At 40.6% G+C, this 18535-nt stretch overlaps 1 protein-coding gene across 1 annotated transcript in view; it reads right to left on the bottom strand.

Moving 5' to 3' along the window:
• Positions 1-12442: 12442 nt before the first annotated feature.
• MCM5 (minichromosome maintenance complex component 5) overlaps positions 12443-18535 on the bottom strand; it is a 47931-nt gene continuing 41838 nt past the window's right edge. The window contains exon 15 of the mRNA XM_053721381.1: positions 12443-12987. Within this exon, the coding sequence (XP_053577356.1) occupies positions 12886-12987 (102 nt within the window). The 3' untranslated portion in view covers positions 12443-12885. The remainder of the gene's footprint in view (positions 12988-18535) is intronic.

The raw sequence follows: 18535 nt of genomic DNA, 5'->3' as shown, positions 1-18535 counted from the left end.
CAATGTGTCAGAATTCTTCCTTCCTGGCTTATGGCTGCGGGCAAATTCTTTCCATAAGAGAAGTGGCAGCAATAAGAGTGGCAGCAATCCTCTTATATTATACAAATAGAGGGTGAGATCTAAAATGTCTCAAAGGTGGATGGTGGTTAACAACTTCAACGCGTTTCTCCCCTTCCTGGGGCTTTTTCAAGAAGTGTTAACCTATCTTCTAAAGCTTCTTAATAAACACCTCATAGGTGTTTCATTGGTCAAATATCCTGTGGGTGTGTGTTTCAATTGTTGAATGACTTTTAAGGTGGTAATTTTTCATTCTAAGCAATAGTATATAGATCAGTGTCTTTTGGATATTTAAGGTGGTATCCTTTAAAATTCAGCAGTAAAAGTATTAAACAGCATTCTCCATATATATATATAAAAATAAAAAATACACACTCGCATCATTAAAAAGGGGGTAGTATATCTATATTAGAGGATTAACAAATAAAGAAATATTGTATAGATGTATACTGGATGTAGAGCAGAATGCTATTTCTTAATCGTACATAAAGGGGCTTAAATCTAGTTCTGAGTTAAGACCTAGAAGGTATAAGGTTTTCATATTGTATATTAGCTCAGCCTCTCTTTTGAGTAGTTTAGTTTCATAATTTCCCCCTCTCCAGTCACGTTTAACTTTCATTATTCCCCAGAAAGAGAAATCTTTAAGTCTATTATTGTGGACATTCCTAAAATGACTATATAGGTGTGTGTCCATCTTTCCCTTTTCTATTATGCATAGGTGTTCCCTTATTCTTTCCCTTAGTGTTCTTGAGGTCTCACCTAGGTACTGTTTTTTACAGCTACACTGTATTAAATAGATGATCCCCTTATCAGTGCACCGTATTGTATCCATAATGGGAAATACTTCACCCGTCTGTGTGGAGGAGTACTGTTTTATTTTATTGCTGTAGTTACATGATCTGCAGCAGTGGCAGGGGTAGAAACCTTTTAGTGTGTTCCCTAACAGATCCTGTTCTTTAAGGGGGGGTTTGTCTTAAACTCACTTGGCGCTAGTAGTGTTTTTAGGTTTCTGGATTTCCTGTATATGAATTTTGGGTTTAGGGTGATTTTATCCCCTATAATTGGATCCTCTCTGACATGGTGCCAATGTTTCTTAATTATTTTTTCTATCTTTTTGTGTTCTCCGTTAAAATTAGTGATAAAGGGAACTGATATTTCATCTATTGGTTGTATTTCGGTATTGTTTTTATCTTTATATTTAAGTAGTGTTGCTCTATGTTTTTAACTTCTTCATAATTTGCCTCTATTAGCGTTTCTTCATAGCCCTTTTCTCCAAATTTTTTGCTCAAAATTTGTGCCTGTTCTTCGTAATCTAATAAGAATAAGAAAAAATTGTTCAAACCTAAGAACTGAGCTCTAGGGATATTGGTTTTCCATTTGGACAAATGGCAGCTATCCGCATGTATAAAATTATTAGCATCCACTTTTTTAAAAAATGTTTTTGTGTTAAATTTATCTGTTTCTAGTGTTATATCAAGGTCAAGAAATGAAATCCTTTCTTTGCTTATTTCATATGTGAAATGTAGTCCTCTATTGTTTGTATTCATAGCTGAAAAGAATTTGGTTAGTGTAGTATCATTCCCTTTCCATAGTATAAGAATATCATCTATGTACCTCTTCTAGGACACCAGGTTTTTCGCCAAGCTATTTGAACCCAGGAAGTCGGATTCCCAATCTCCCATAAATAGGTTTGCATAGCTCGGCGCAAACCTGGTGCCCATCGCAGTGCCTTTTATTTGCACATACATTTTCTGATTGAAGGAGAATGTATTATTCACCAGGATAAATCTAATACTTTCTAAGATAAACTCTCTTTGTTCTTTATCAATAGTGTCATCTCTTGATAAAAAGTTGGCAACAGCTTTAATGCCTAGATCGTGTGCAATATTGGTGTACAGTGATGTTACATCGCACGTAACCAATAGTATATCTCCCTCTATTTTGAGAGTATCTAGTAGTTGTAAGACTTGAGTTGAGTCTTTTAGAAAGGATGGTAGTTTTTTGACGAATTTTTGGAGAAATCTGTCAATGTATTGTGATAAATTGGAAGTTAGTGATTGAATGCCTGAGATTATTGGACGACCAGGGGGTTGTTTAAGATCTTTATGTATTTTAGGTAGAAAGTAGAAAATTGGTATTTTAGGGAATTCTGGGTATATATAGTTATACCAATTTTCTACTTTCTACCTAAAATACAAAGACACCTGATACACACGTTACCTGACGACTGACACAGCGTCACGTGATTTGCCGTGTGGAAACAGAAGACGCCAGCAAAGCCCAAGCTGGTTAACAGTGACACCGCTCCTGTAACTCTAAAGAGGCGTATATAGGACACAGACTGTGTAAAGGACCTATCAACTCCACTACAGACAGCCGCCTTCTCTACTCCTAATAACGAAATACAAGGTACCACTCTCAAATGTGCACTAGTTTGATCCAATACTCAAATGAGCAAGATCAACTACATTTGAGAGCTTAGAGCAATAAGACCAAGCTCCGTTAAATACTATTGGTGGTATACTACACCTACGCTGCCTAAGAGAAATAGACTGAACACACTGATTATCTGCTTTTTTCCCATATCCATATTTTTAGATATAAACTTGTTCTAACTGTATATACTGGACGTCCAGATTTTACTGTCTGAGTGTTATATTTTACTGTCGAAGTGTTATATTTATACACACCTCTGAGTGTTCCATTTTCATTTCTTGTTTATTAATTAGAACTAGGGAACTGCTCTGCTTGACATTGTACCTCTACTGTAATCTGCTTGTTTGAGCTAGTCTTTAGAGTTAGGTTCTACTGCCCTGCATATCCTTTCCCACCTATTTTATATTGTGTATATGCTTGACATTTTAGACATTGTGCTTTATTTTTAATAAACTTTCTTGATATTTTATAAGAGTGCTTGTCATTATATAGCAGACCTGCTAAGAGACTTAGAGACCTTTAATTTACTTATACTGTGTAATACTATATATATATATATATATATATAAAAATTATTTTTTATTTAAATTTATATAAACTTAAGATCTATCCTAGCTGTAAGCGCCAATACTTCCACCTCTCTGTAGCCACAAACCCAAGGGACTTTTAGAAAGGGTCCCTCCTTGTATTTGGCTTTAGGTTATAATTAGCGCTGATTCCTCCTCTACTCCAATAGTTGTACACTTAGCCAGAGAAGAAATAGCTCCCTCCACCTTAGGAACTGTCTGCCACGAGTCCCGCATGGTGTCAGATATGGGAAACATTTTCTTAAAAACAAGAGTGGGAGCGAAAGGAACACCTGGTCTATCCCACTCCTTAGTAACAATATTCACAATCCTCTTAGGGACTGGAAAAACATCAGTGTAAACAGGAACCTCTAAGTATTTATCCATTTTACACAATTTCTCTGGGACCACTATAGGGTCACAATCATCTAGAGGTCGCTAATACCTCCCTGAGCAATAAGCGGAGGTGTTCAAGCTTAAATTTAAAGGCCGTCATATCACAATCTGTCTGAGGGAGCATCTTTCCTGAATCAGAAATTTCTCCCTCAGATAACAAATCCCTTACCCCTACTTCAGAACATTGTGAGGGTATATCGGATACGGCTACTAAAGCGTCAGACGGCTCAAGATTTGTTCTTAACCCAGAGCTGTCACGCTTTCCTTGTAAACCAGGCAGTTTGGATAAAAACTCTGAGGGTTGTATTCATAACTGTGGCCATGTCTTGTAAAGTAAATGAATTTGACGAACTAGAGGTACTAGGCGTCACTTGTGCGGGCGTTACTGGTTGTGACACTTGGGGAGAGCTAGATGGAGAACCCTCATTTACTTCTGTCTGAGAATCATCTAATGCAATATTTTAAGTGCTAAAATATGCTCTTTATAATTTATAGACATATCAGTGCAAGTGGGACACATTCTAAGAAGGGGTTCCACAATGGCTTCTAAACACATTGAACAAGGATTTTCCTTGTTGTCAGACATGTTAAACAGGCTAGTAATGTAACAAGCAAGCTTGGGAAAGACTTTAATCAAAGCAAATAACACTTAGAAAAAACGGTACTGTGCCTTTAAGAGAAAAAAAGCTGCACAAACTCTACAAAACAGTGTAAAAAAGCAGTAAACTCAACAAATTTTTTTCTGTAGTATCATAAAGCCTTAGTAACTGCACAACTATGCAAATAAACTATTAACCCCTTAATGTAAAAACCGGATTGACAAAACGTCAAAACCGGTAAAAAACGTTCAGCACCTTGCCACAGCTCTGCTGTGGCGTCTACCTGCCCTTTAGGAACGATTTGTGGGGGGAAAAAAAACTTCTTTACAGCCCACAAACACAGTAGGAACCTCTGGAGAAGCAGCTGGATGTCTGAGGAAAAGAAACTGTGCAACTGAAGTGCGAAAATAGGCCCCTCCCACCTCACTCAATGTTATGGGGCCTAAAAGAAACAACAGTGTTTCTTAAACTAGCCATGTGGGTTAAAAACCCTTAAACAAGCCACAATGACCCCTTAAAGTCCCTCAAAAAACGTTATATTTGCAATAAAAACAAAAACGTTTTTTCCTACCAGTGTCACCAGTAAATAATGAGCCCTTTATGCAAGCTGGGATTCCTACTAAGTGTCTGAATACAGCTTACCCTTCCCTCATGGGGATATTGCCAGCCTTTTCTAGAAATAACAGTCTGTCTAGAAAAAAATAGACTGAACATACCTCAATGCAGTTTAGCCTGCAAACCGTTCCCCCAACTGAAGTTTTCCTGTACTCTTTAGCCCTTGTGAGAACAGCAGTGGATCTTAGTTACAAAGTGCTAAGATCATAATCCTACTTGCAGAAATCTTCATCCCTTTTCTGCCAGAGTAAAAAGTACTGACCGGTACCATTTAAAATAAACTTTTGCTTGAGAAAATAAAAACTAACATTTTTGTCACCACACTCACCCTTCCTAGTACTTAGAGTAGGCAAAGAGAATGACTGGGGGGTGGAGCTAATATAGACAGCTCTGCTGTGGGTGCTCTCTTTGTCACTTCCTGTAAGGAAGGAGAATATCCCACAAGTATGGATAAATCCGTGGACTTCATACATCTTACAAGAGAAAGGAAATGTATGCTTACCTGATAAATTTCTTTCTTCTATGATATGACGAGTCCACGGATTTCATCCTTACTTATGGGTTATCGCCTCCTGCTCAGCAGGAGGCAAAGAGCTCCACAGCAGAGCTGCATAAATAGCTCCTCCCCCCCCAACCCAGTCATTCGACCGAAGTTAGGCAGAGAAAGGAAAAGCCAAGGAGCACAGGTGACTGAAGTTTAATAAAAACCTGTCTTAAAAAAATGACAGGGTGGGCCATGAACTCATATTGTAAGAGACAAATTTATCAGGTAAGCATAAATTTCCTTTTCTTTTACAAGATATGACGAGTCCACAGATTTCATCCTTACTTATGGGATACAATACCAAAGCTATAGGACACGGATGAAAGGGAGGGACAAGACAGGAACCTAAACGGAAGGCACCACTGCTTGAAGAACCTTTCTCCCAAAAACAGCCTCAGACGAGGCAAAAGTATCAAATTTGTAAAAAGTGTGTAGAGACGACCAAGTTGCAGCCTTACAAATCTGTTCAACAGAAGCATCTTTTTTAAATGCCCATGAGGAAGCCACAGTCCTAGTAGAATGAGCCGAAATTCGTTGTGGAGGCTGCTGTCCAGCAGTCTCATATGCAACACGGATGATACTCTTCAACCAAAAAGAAAGAGGTAGCCGTAGCTTTCTGACCCTTACGTTTCCCAGAAAAAAACAACAAACAATGAAGATGTTTGACGAAAATCCTTAGTCGCTTGCAAGTAGAACTTCAAGGCACGGACTACGTCCAAATTATGTAACAGACGCTCCTTCTTAGAGGAAGGATTAAGACACAAGGAAGGAACAACAATTTCCTGATTAATATTTTTGTTAGAAACAACCTTAGGAAGAAAACCAGGTTTGGTACGTAACATCACCTTATCTGAATGAAAAATAAGATGAGAATCACATTGTAATGCCGAAAGCTCAGAAACTCTGCAGGCAGAAGAAATAGCAACCAAAAATAAAACTTTCCAAGATAACAACTTGATATCTATGGAATGCATGGGTTCAAACGGAACCCCTTGAAGAACATTTAGAACTAAATTAAAAAATCCAAAGAGGAGCAATTGGTCTAAACACAGGCCGGATTCTAGTCAGGGTCTGACAAAAAGATTGAACATCTGCCAGACGCTTGTGTAACAAAATAGACAAAGCAGAAATCTGTCCCTTTAAGGAACTCGCCAACAACCCTTTCTCCAATCCCTCTTGGAGAAAAGATAAAACCCTGGGAATCCTAATCCTACTCCATGAGTAACCCTTGGATTCGCACCAATAAAGATATTTACGCCATATCTTATGGTAAATCTTTCTAGTAACAGGCTTGCGTGCCTGAATCAAGGTATCAACAACCGCATCAGAGAACCCTCGCTTAGATAAAATCAAGAGTTCAATCTCCAAGCAGTCAGCTGCAGAGATATTAGATTTGGATGATGGAAGGGTCCCTGAATGAGAAGGTCCTGCCTCAATGGAAGCTTCCACGGCAGCAGAGAGGACATGTCCACCAGATCGGCATACCAAGTCCTGCGAGGCCACGCAGGAGCAATTAGAATCACCGAAGCCCTCTCCTGTTTGATCCGTGCAATCACCCGGGGAAGGAGAACAAGCGGTGGAAACACACAAGCTAGGTTTAACCACCAAGGCGCTGCCAAGGCATCTATCAGTTCGGCCTGAGGATCCCTGGACCCGTATCTTGGGAGCTTGGCATTCTGACGAGACGCCATCAGATCCAATTTCGATCTGCCCCACCTGAGAATCAGGGTGGCAAAGACCTCCGGATGGAGTTCCCATTCCCCCGGATGAAACGTCTGTCTGCTCAAAAAATCCGCCTCCCAGTTGTCCACTCCTGGAATGTAGATTGCTGACAGATAAGAGTGAGCCTCTGCCCACCAAATTATCTTGTTCCTCCCTGATGATTGATGTAAGCCAGTGTAGTGATGTTGTCTGACTGAAAGAGGATGAATTTGGCCGAAGCCTGAATCGCATTGAATATTGCTCTCAATTCCAGAATATTGATTGCAAGTAGAGACTCCGACCGAGTCCACACACCCTGAGCCTTCAGGGAATTCCAGACTGCACCCTAGTAGACTAGCGTCCGTTGTCACCATCACCCAAGAAGGTCTACGGAAGCATGTCCCTTGGGACAGATGATCCAGCGACATCCACCAAAGAAGAGTCTCTTGTCTCCTGATCCAGATCTATCTGAGGAGACAAATTTGCATAATCTCTATTCCACTGTCTGAGCATGCTCAGTTGTAGAGGTCTGAGATGAAAACGAGCAAACTGAATGTCCATTGCCGCCATCATCAATCCAATTACCTCCATGCACTGGAGCCACTGATTGTAGAGGATTGGACTGAAGGGCTCGGCATGAATTCAGAATCTAACTTTGACTTCCGTCAAGAAGATTTTCATGGATATAGTCTATTAGAGTTCCCAGGAAATAAACCTTTGTCTGTGGAATTAGTGAACTCTTTTCTAAATTCACCTTCCACCCGTGAGTCCTTAGAAAAGACAGAACCATGTCAGTATGAGACTGTCAGTTGATAAGACGCCTGGATCAGAATATCGTCCAGATAAGGCGCCACTGCAATGCCCCGCGGTCTGAGAACCACCAGCAGAGACCCTAGAACCTTCGTTGAAACTGAAAATGTTTGTCCAGGAAGGCAAACCTTAGGAACTGGTGATCTTTGTGGATAGGAATATGAAGATATGCATGCTTTAAGTCCACGGTAGTCATGACACTCCTGGATCAATGGAAGAATTGTCCAAATAGTCTCCATCTTGAAGGATGGGACTCTGAGAAACTTGTTTAGACTCTTGAGATCTAAAATGGGTCGGAACGTTCCCTCTTTTTTGGGAACCACAAAAGGTTTGAGTAAAACCCCTGCCCCTGTTTTGGAACGGGACAAATTACTCCCATAGTGGAGAGGTCTTTTACACAACGTAAGAACGCCTCTTTTTATCTGGTCTACAGACAATCGTGAAAAAAGAAACCTTCCCCTTGGGAAGGAATTTTTTAACTCCAACTGATACCCTTGAGACACGATTTAAGTGTCCAGGGATCCTGAACGTCTCGTATCCAAGCATGGACAAAGAGAGAAAGTCTGCCCCCTACAAGATCCGGCCGCCCCTTCATGCTGTCTTGGGGGCAGCAGCGAGCTTCTTGGGTTGTTTACCCTTGTTCCAAGCCTGGTTGGGTCTCCAGGTGGGTTTGGATTGTGCAAAGTTCCCTTCCTGTTTAGTGGAAGAGGGGACACCCTTGAAATTTAAAAAGGAACGAAAATTACTCTGTCTCCCCCTTAGCTTAGAAGTTTTATCCTGAGGGAGGAGGTGACCCTTACCTCCCGTAATGTCAGAGATGATCTCTTGCAATTCAGGCACAAACAGGGTCTTTCCCTTGAAAGGAATAGCCATCAGCTTGGATTTAGAGGACACATCCGCAGACCAAGACTTTAACCATAAGGCTCTGCACGCTAAAATGGCAAAGCCTGCATTTTTAGCCGCAAATTTGGCGATCTGAAAGGCAGCATACGTAACAAAAGAATTGGCCAGCTTAAGGGCCTTAATTCTGTCCATTATTTCCTCTAAAGAAGTCTCAGTTTTAAGAGACTCTTCTAAGGTGTCAAACCAAAAGGCAGCCGCAGTTTTGACTGGTACAATGCAGGCCGTCGGTTGTAAAAGAAAACCTTGATGAACAAATAGCTTCTTTAGGAGACCCTCCAACTTCTTATCCATAAGGTCTTTGAATGCACAACTGTCCTTAATAGGGATAGTTGTACGCTTAGCCAGAGTAGAGATAGCTCCCTCCACCTTAGGGATCGTCTGCCAAGAGTCCCAAAAGGTGTCAGATATAGGGTACATTTTCTTAAAAATAGGAGAAGGGGAGAACGGGATACTCTGTCTTTCCCATTCCCTAGAAATAATTTCCGAAATTCTCTTAGGAACTGGAAAAACGTCAGAATAAGAAAGAACTTCCAAATACCTGTCCATCTTACATAATTTCTCTGGAGGAACCACAATAAGAGTCACAGTCGTCCAGTCATCAAAACCTCTCGCAGCAACAGGCAAAGGTGTTAAAGCTTAAATCTGAAGGACATCACGCCCGACTCTGTCTGAGGTAAAGCACTGAGTCAGACAGTTCCCCTTCAGACAGAGCCTCCCTACCCCCCCCCCCCCTTCAGAGCCCTGGAAGGGGACATCGGAGATCGCCATCAAAGAATAAGAAGTCGCATAGACCACCTGGGTCTCCTTTCTGCCCTGTAACTCTGGCAACTTAGATAAAACCTCTGTAAGAGTGGATGACATAACTGCAGCCATATCCTGCAAAGTAAATGACGCAGACGCCGTTGAACATGTCGTCGCCTGCGCGGGCATTAAAGGCTGAGACGCTTGGGGAGAAAGATTTGGCATATCCTGAGTCTCATCAGTTTGAGGACTTTCATTAGGCACTGTAATGCCCTATTAATACATAAGGGACAAAGTGTAACAGGGGTTTCCACAATGGCATCTAAACACAAGGCATGTGCTTCTTTCAAGGTCATCCATGTTAACAGAATGAACAAGGCAAACTTGGACGAATCACAGATCATGTAGTTATTAATAGCAATATAGTACTGTGTCTGCAGTTTATGTGACAGGTTAATACAATGAGAGAAGACCATCTACGTCTTGTGATTATAGACGTTATAACAAGTGCACTGGCCAGAAAAAAAAAAAAAAAAAAAAAAAAACTAACAGTGACCTCATCGCAGCTCTGCTGCGGCTCCTACCTGTCCCCACGTGGATCGGCACTGACCCTCACGTGCGGCGCACTTAAGATTGCTTGTTAGGTGCAGTGTTAATTTCGTCGACTAAAATGACTATAAAACTAAAGAAATTCTGATGACTAAAATACGACTAAAACTAAATCAAAATGACATTTTAGTCAAAAGACTATGACTAAAACTAAATCAAAATGACATTTTAGTCAAAAGACTATGACTAAAACTAAATCAAAATGACATTTTAGTCAAAAGACTATGACTAAAACTAAATCAAAATTTGCTGACAAAAACATTTTATGCAAGTTGTTATAATCAATCCATATCTAATTACTGCTCTTTTGTAAAATTTACGAAACTTAATTTTATTAAATTTTAAGATAAATAAAGACATGTTATATACCACAACAGTTAAATCTGTTAAATCTGTATTGCATGTTCAAACCTTAATACCATAAATAAAAACAGGTTAATAAACCTTTACTCCAGGAGTATATAATGAGTTTGGAAGTATTTGAGCAGTGCTAATATCGTTGCCGAAATTGTTTCGAATATGTGAACAATCAATTGATTCTTCCTATAGAAATAAGCATAACCCACAAGTATGGGTTTAAGTTATGCTGTGCCTGTGCTATCTGCAGAAACTTTTTGTTGTGTTGAGTTACTTGATACTTGTTTTCATTATTAACAGAGAACTGTTAAAGGTTTTATATTGGGTAATATGTTCAATTTAGCCAATACAGTTTTTTTTTATATTTTAAAGTTGCACTTCTGTTTTTTTATGAAACTTGGTTTTATTTAATTGTAAGTTTAATAAAGATGTTACATATCACAACGGCTAAATCTGTGTCTATATTGCATGTTTAAACTTTAATACCATAAATATTAACAGGTATTATGTTTACTCCTGGAGTATGTAATCAGTTTGCAAATGATAGAGAAATGCTTAAATGACACATTACACTTTAACTAAACCCCTTAGATTTTAGTTGACTAAAATCTACTGGGATTTAGTCGACTAAAATCTACTGAAAATTTAGTCGACTAAAACTAGACTAAAACTAAAACAATTCAGATGACTAAAATACGACTAAAACGGCATTTTAGTCAAAAGACTAAAACTAAGACTAAATTGAAATTTGCCGTCAAAATTAACACTGGTTAGGTGTAATAATAAGCAAACTTAGTGACCGTGAAGGAACCGCTATTTCCGGAGCCCCAACAGAGGATGTACTGCGCAGAAAGTGCACAAATATCAAGCCCCACCTTCGTGGGCGTAAACATAACCCTGCAGTTCCGTTGTAATCACCACGGAGAACCGCCATTCAAAGACTACACTCAAAACACAATCCCCAGCGTCGTCCATCTCTTATGCGATAATCACCACAATAGTAACAGAGATTTGCCCCAGATGATTAAATACATCGTATACATGGTATAACACTACACATCCCCAGCGCCTCTAGCACATCGTATCCTCACTAGAAGGTCTGTAGGAGCTAAATAATGTTGGTTCTCCTCTGATAAGCCCAAAGAGAATCTGCATATTAACAAAGGGTAACTATAGGGTACATTTTCCTTAGTCATATAAACCCCAGATAGAGAGAAAAGGTAGAGTACAGTCAGATCTGAGATAAGCTGCAGAGCCCCAGAATAAGAGAACGCACTTACCTCTATGCTGAGGAACAGCATAATAACTCATGTGTCAAGAGGTCCACTCTTTCTACCGAGGTCCTGTCCAGGAGGCGATATCCCATAAGGATAAAATCCGTGGACTCGTCATATCTTGTAAAAGAAATGTCGGTTTTAACCAACGCAAGCAATTATAAAGTGTACTGCCAATGTGCCCCTCAAACAAACACACTCCCCTGTCCTGTCATTAGCTTAACCACAGTTAACGTTAGAACACTTGGGGAATAACTCCGCAATCTCCCAGCGTCAAGCCCACAAACATATTATGCCCACCGGGTTAATTACATATTAGAGCACTGAAAACACAGCTGACTTCACCTAATAAAGAGGGGAAACCCATGCACACCACTCATTAACTCTGTGCAAACGGATTACCCCTTCCCGGTATAGGGAATAAATGCCAGTCTGTTCTGAGATACCTCAGTCTCCCCAGAAGCAAATTACTGCACATACCTTAATGCTGAGCGCAGCATGACGTGGTCCCATACAATGAAGATGCTCTTTTCACCACCTTCAGACGATCTGTGGGAACAAACAGGGTCTTAGATAATATTTTCTAAGACCATCATCAGGGCAGCAAATGGTATGGGAGTCACAGAACTAAGATCTCCCTGGTCCCTTGCTGAAAAGCCTGTAGCTCTACCCTGAGAAAAATAGTACTCACTGGTACCTTTTAAAATAAACTCTTGATTGAAGAATCTATTCCAACACCTCACTTTACCTCTTCTACTATACTGCAGTATTCAGAGGACAGTAAACTTTTTAACAATGTTATCACTCCCAAGCCCTTTAAAACAAAAGCACAAATACAAGGATATGCAAATGTTTTTATTATCTTTTAAGTACAAAATTTTTTTTTATTTATCATGAATGACTACCAGTGTATAGGAGATAAAAAGTAACAAGGTCCATATGATGCATCTCCAAGAGCCAACACCGGAACAGCTATGTCAGAAGTTAGATACAAAATAAGTCAGATCTGTGCCATTTACAGATCTGTGTCACTAACAGAGAAAACAACTCAGTTCGATTTTTAGGAAATAAGCAGCATAACAGCCAGGTGCCATCTTCAGCCTTAAGCACAGATCAATTAAGATTCACCAAATTTCCAGGAGCCACAAATGACTTTGTCTAGTTTTAGGAGGGGGCGGTGTGAAATGGAAAAACCGGTGTCCCCAACTCCAAGAGGCTTCCACTGTGCAAGGGTTATCCTTTGTCCATAATCACAATCCTCGCTGAACATTAAACGCTCACTTAATGCGATACAAAACTTTGCGTTGCAGACGATGCTGGATCTCTCCACGTCTCATCATCAGGTGCAGTACCTTGTGTATAGCATGCTCAGGATATTTCTGTAGCAAAAAGCAGAAAGTGTGTAAAAAAAAAAAAAACAAAAACTCCATTCACTGGTCTTGTTAATAGCAATATATGACTACACCAAACACAACTTGTGTATCAATAATGTAACAAATCAAAAGTGAACAAGTGAATATGTGATAAACGTTAAAGGAACAGGAAATCCCAACATTTTCTCATGATTTTGATAGAACGTATTATTTTAAACAACTTTCCAATTTATTTTATTATCAGTTGCTTTATTCTCTTGTTACCTTTTGCTGAAGGAACAGCATTGCACTACTGGCAACTAGAACACATCTAGTCAGCCAATCACAAGAGATGCAGGCACCAATTACAAGCTTGCTCCCACTAGTGTAGCATGTGTGCACACTCTCTTTCAACAAAGGATACCAAAAAAACAAAGCACATTTGAAAATAGAAGTGAATTTAAAAGTGTTTTAAAATCACGTTCTATTGGAATCATCCAACTTTAAATTTTACTTTCCTATCCCTTTAAGGAAAAAAAAAAAAAAAAAAAAAAAAAAAAGGGAAATTTATTCTTACCTGATAAAATTTGTTTCTTTTACGATATGAGGAGTCCACGGATTTTATTTATGGGATATCGCCTCCTGGTCAGCAGGAGGCGGCAAAGAGCACCACAGCAGAGCTGTATTTATAGCTCCTCCCTTCCCTCCCACTCCAGTCATTCGACCGAAGTTAGGAAGAGAAAGGAAAAGCCAAGGTGCAGAGGTGACTGAAGTTCAACAAAAATAAAGACCTGTCTTAGAAAAAACAGGGTGGGCCGTGGACTCATCGTATCATTAAAGAAACAAATTTATCTGGTAAGAATAAACTTCCATTTTCTTTTACAAGATACGATGAGTCCAAGGATTTCATCCTTACTTGTGGGATACAATACCAAAGCTATAGTAAACTGATGAAAAGGGAATGACAAGACAGAACTAAACGGAAGGCACCACTGCTTGAAGAACTTTCCTCCCAAAAACAGCCTCAGACGAGGCAAAAGTATCAAATTTGGAAAATGTGTGAATAGACGACCAAGTTGCAGGTTTGCAAATCTGTTCAACAGAAGCATTTTTGAATGCCCATGAGGAAGCCACAGCCCTAGTAGAATGAGCCGTAATTCATTCAGGAGGCTGCTGTCCAGCAGTCTCATATGCAACACGGATGATACTCTTCAGCCAAAAAGAAAGAGGTAGCCGTAGCTTTCTGACTCCTACGCTTCCCAGAAAACACAATGAACAGGGAAGATGATTGACGAAAATCCTTAGTGGCCTGTAAGTAAAACTTCAAAGCACGGATCACATCCAAATTATGTAACAGTCGCTCCTTCTTAGAAGGATTAGGACACAAAGGAGGAACAATTTCCTGATTAATATTCTTATCAGAAACAAACTTAGGCCGGAAACCAGGTTTGGTACGTAACACCACCTTATCTGAATGAAAAATAAGATAAGGAGAATCACATTGTAATGCTGAAAGCTCAGATACTCTGCAAGCAGAAGAAATAGCAACCAAAAGTAAAACTTTCCAAGATAATAACTTTATATCTATGGAATGCATAGGTTCAAACAGAACCCCTTGAAGAACTAAATTCAAACTCCGAGGAGTTATTGGTCTAAACACAGGCCTGATTCTAGTCAGAGCCTGACAAATAGATTGAACATCTGCCAGACGCTTGTGTAACTAAATAGACAAAGCTGAAATCTGTCCCTTTAAGGAACTTGCTGACAACCCTTTCTCCAATCCGTCTTGGAGAAAAGACAAAATCCTGGGAATCCAAACCTTACTCCATGAGTATCCCTTGGATTCACACCAATAAAGATATTTACGCCATATCTTATGGTAAATCCTTCTAGTAACAGGCTTACGTGCCTGAATCAAGGTATCAATGACCACATCAGAAAACCCTTGCTTAGATAAAATTAAGCGTTCAAGCAGTTAGCTGCAGAGAAACTAGATTCGGGTGATGGAAGGGTCCCTGAATGAGAAGGTCCTGCCTCAATGGAAGATTCCACTTGTTCCTCCCAGATGAATTTTGCCGAAGCCAACTGAGGCCAAGCCTGAAGCGCATTGAATATTGCTCGGAAGTAAAGACTCCGACCGAGTCCACACACCCTGAGCCTTCAGGGAATTCCAGACTGCGCCCCAACCTAGTAGACTGGCATCCGTTATCACTATCACCCATGAATGTCTGCAGTAGCCCTTGGCACAGATGATCTGGCGACAACCGCCAAAGAATAGTCTCTTGTCTCCTGATCCAGCTCTGAGAAGACAAATTTGCATAATCTCCATTCCACTGCCTGAGCATGCTCAGCTGTAGAGGTCTGAGATGAAAACGAGCAAACGGAATGATGTCCATTGCCGCCACCATCAATCCAATTACCTTTATGCACTGAGCCACTGAAGGTCGAGAATTGGACTGAAGGGTTTGGCATGTATTCAGAATCTTTAAACTTCCTGACCTCCGTCAAGAAGATTTTCACGGATACGGAATCTATTAAGAGTTCCCAGAAAAGGAACCCTTGTCTGTGGAATTGGTGAACTCTTTTCTAGATTCACCTTCTACCCGTGAGTCCTTAGCAAGGACAGAACTATGTCGGTATGAGACTTTTTTAGATGATAAAACGACGCTTGGATTAGAACATCGTCCAGATAAGGCGCCACTGCAATGCCCCGTGGTCTGAGAACCGCCAGCAGAGACCCTAGAACCTTTGTGAAGATCATTGGTGCCGTGGCCAACCCGAAGGGCAGACCCACGAACTGAAAATGTTTGTCCAGAAAGGCAATTCTTAGGAACTGGTGATGATCTTTGTGGATAGGAATGTGAAGGTATGCATCCTTTAAATCCACGGTAGTCATATTGACCCTCCTGGATCAATGGAGGAATTGTCCGAATAGTCTCCATCTTGAAGGATGGGACTCTGAGGAACTTGTTTAGACTCTTGAGATCTAAAATGGGTCTGAGCGTTCCCTCTTTTTTGGGAACCACAAAAAGATTTGAGTAAAACCCCTGCCTCTGTATTGGAACAGGACAAATTACTCCCATAGTGGAGAGGTCTTTTACACAATGTAAAAACGCCTCTCTTTTTATCTGGTCTACAGACAATCGTGAAAGGAGAAACCTTCCCCTTGGGAGGGAATTTTAACTCTAGTAGATACCCCTGAGACACGATTTCTAGTGTCCAGGGATCCTGAACGTCTCTTATCCAAGCCTGGACAAAGAAAGTCTGCCCCCTACTAGAGCCGGTCCCGGATCGGGGGCCACCCCTTCATGCTGTCTTGGGAGCAGCAGCGGGCTTCTTGGGTTTTTTACCCTTGTTCCAAGCCTGGTTGGGTCTCCAGACAGACTTGGCTTGTGCAAAGTTCCCTTCCTGTTTAGTGGAAGAGGGAACTCCCTTGAAGTTTCAAAAGAACGAAAATTACTGTCTGCCCCTCTGCTTAGAAGTCTTATCCTGAGGTAGGAGATGACCCTTACGTCCTGTAATGTCAGAAATGATCTCTCAAGTCAGGCCCGAATAGGATCTTACCTTTGAAAGGAATAGCCAAAAGATTGGATTTAGAGGACACATCCGCAGACCAAGATTTTAACCATAAGGCTCTGCGTGCTAAAATGGAAAACCTGCATTCTTAGTCGCCAATTTTGCAATCTGGAAAGCGGCATCCGGCTTAAGGGCCTTAATTCTATCCATTATTTACTCTAAAGAAATCAGTCTTAAGAGACTCTAAGGCATCAAACCAAAATGCGGCCGCAGTTGTAACAGGGACAATGCAGGCCGTCAGTTGTAATAGAAACACCCTTGATGAATAAACAGCTTTTTCAGAAGACCCTCCAACTTTTTGTCCATAGGGTCTTTGAAAGCACAACTGTCCTCAATAGGGATAGTCGTACGCTTAGCCAGGGTAGCTATAGCTCCCTCCACCTTGGGGACCGTTTGCCAAGAATTCCTAACGGTGTCAGCTATAGGCTACATTTTCTTAAAGGCAGGGGAAGGTGAAAACTGAATACCCGGTCTTTCCCATTCCTGTGTAATATTCGAAATTCTCTTAGGAACCGGAAAAACAGTAAGAAGGAACCTCCAAGTATTTGTCCATCTTACACAATTTCTCTGTTGGTACCACAATAATCCAGAGTCATCAAGACTTCCCGGAACAGACGGAGGTGTTCAAGCTTAAATCTGAAGAAGGACATCACATCCGAATCTGTCTGGGGTAATGCACTTCCTGAATCAGACAATTCCCCTTCAGATAGAGTCTCCCTAACTCCCACTTCAGAACCCTGGGAGTGTACATCGGAGATCGCCATCAAAGAGTCAGAAGTCACCTGTACCACCTGGTCTGCTCTTCTACTAAGTTTGCCTTGCAACACTGGCAACTTAGACAAAACGTCTGTAAGAGTAGATGACATAACTGCTGCCATATCCTGCAGAGTAAATTAGGTGGACACAGTTGATGGTGCCTGAGAAGGTGTTAAAGGCTGTGACGCTTGGGGAGAAAGTAGCGGCATACCCTGAGTCATCAAGCTGAGAAGCATCCTTAGAGCCATTTCCATTAAAGAAAATTTGTTTTTTAAACTGTAGAGCCCTCTCAGTACAGGAGGGACAAAATGTAAGAGGGGGGTCCACATTGGCAGCTAAGCACATAGAACAAGTCTGTTCCAGTAGGTCAGCCATGTTAAACAGAAAAACAAGGGCAATATTGGTCGTGTCAGATATACGAAACAAAAGAAAAAAAAAAAAAAAAAAAGTACTGTGTCTTTATATTTGATAAACTGTACTGTGCCTTTAAATTTTAAAACGACATGAATTTTTCTTTGCAAATGTGAAAAACAATATAAGCTTTCTACGATATAAAAGTTTTCTACTGCAAATGATAAGTAATATGCAGTTGCTATAGCCAGGTATATTTACATCGTTAGCAATTAAAGACCTTCTGACTAAAACTAACCCCAGTACCGAAGCACAGCTCCAACAAGATGCCCAAGAATCACTGCCTAAGTCCACTTGCGAGTAAGTCAAACCAAGTGGACCTAGGAAGCAACAGGAGCTCTGTAATACTCCTCCGTTTCAGAGACCGGAACAAGTGCGCAGCAAAGCGCGCAAAAGTAAGTAGAGAATAACCAACGCATCATGAAATTAATCAATGTCGGGAAAATCTGAGTCGTTTAACAGCCAATGTGTCCCACAAAACAAACTCTTGTTTAAAAAATAAAGGTATAAAGAACCCTTTTGACACAATCTTTCTCCTCAGAAGTGATACCGTGTCTGACCCCTTAGCAAAAAAACAGATCACATAAGTACACCAAACCACTTCATATTATCTAAATAGTATAATAAGAGAAACAGATAGGGGAATAAAACTTATTATGCAAGTTGTCCCACACAAAGAAGAGGACTCTTTACATCACCTCCTGCAGGTCTGTGGGGACAAATAAGGTCTTATGTGACATCTTATAAGACCATTAAGCAGGGCAGCACCAGCATGGGGAGTGAAGTGATAATGTAGAAAATTCCTCAGTTCCCATTGCTGAAACTGATGCTC

Source organism: Bombina bombina, chromosome 7, assembly GCF_027579735.1.
Source record: "Bombina bombina isolate aBomBom1 chromosome 7, aBomBom1.pri, whole genome shotgun sequence".
NCBI lineage: Eukaryota > Metazoa > Chordata > Amphibia > Anura > Bombinatoridae > Bombina > Bombina bombina.
The sequence above is the reverse complement of the archived record's forward strand: the minus strand, read 5'-3'. Positions and strand labels throughout refer to the sequence as shown.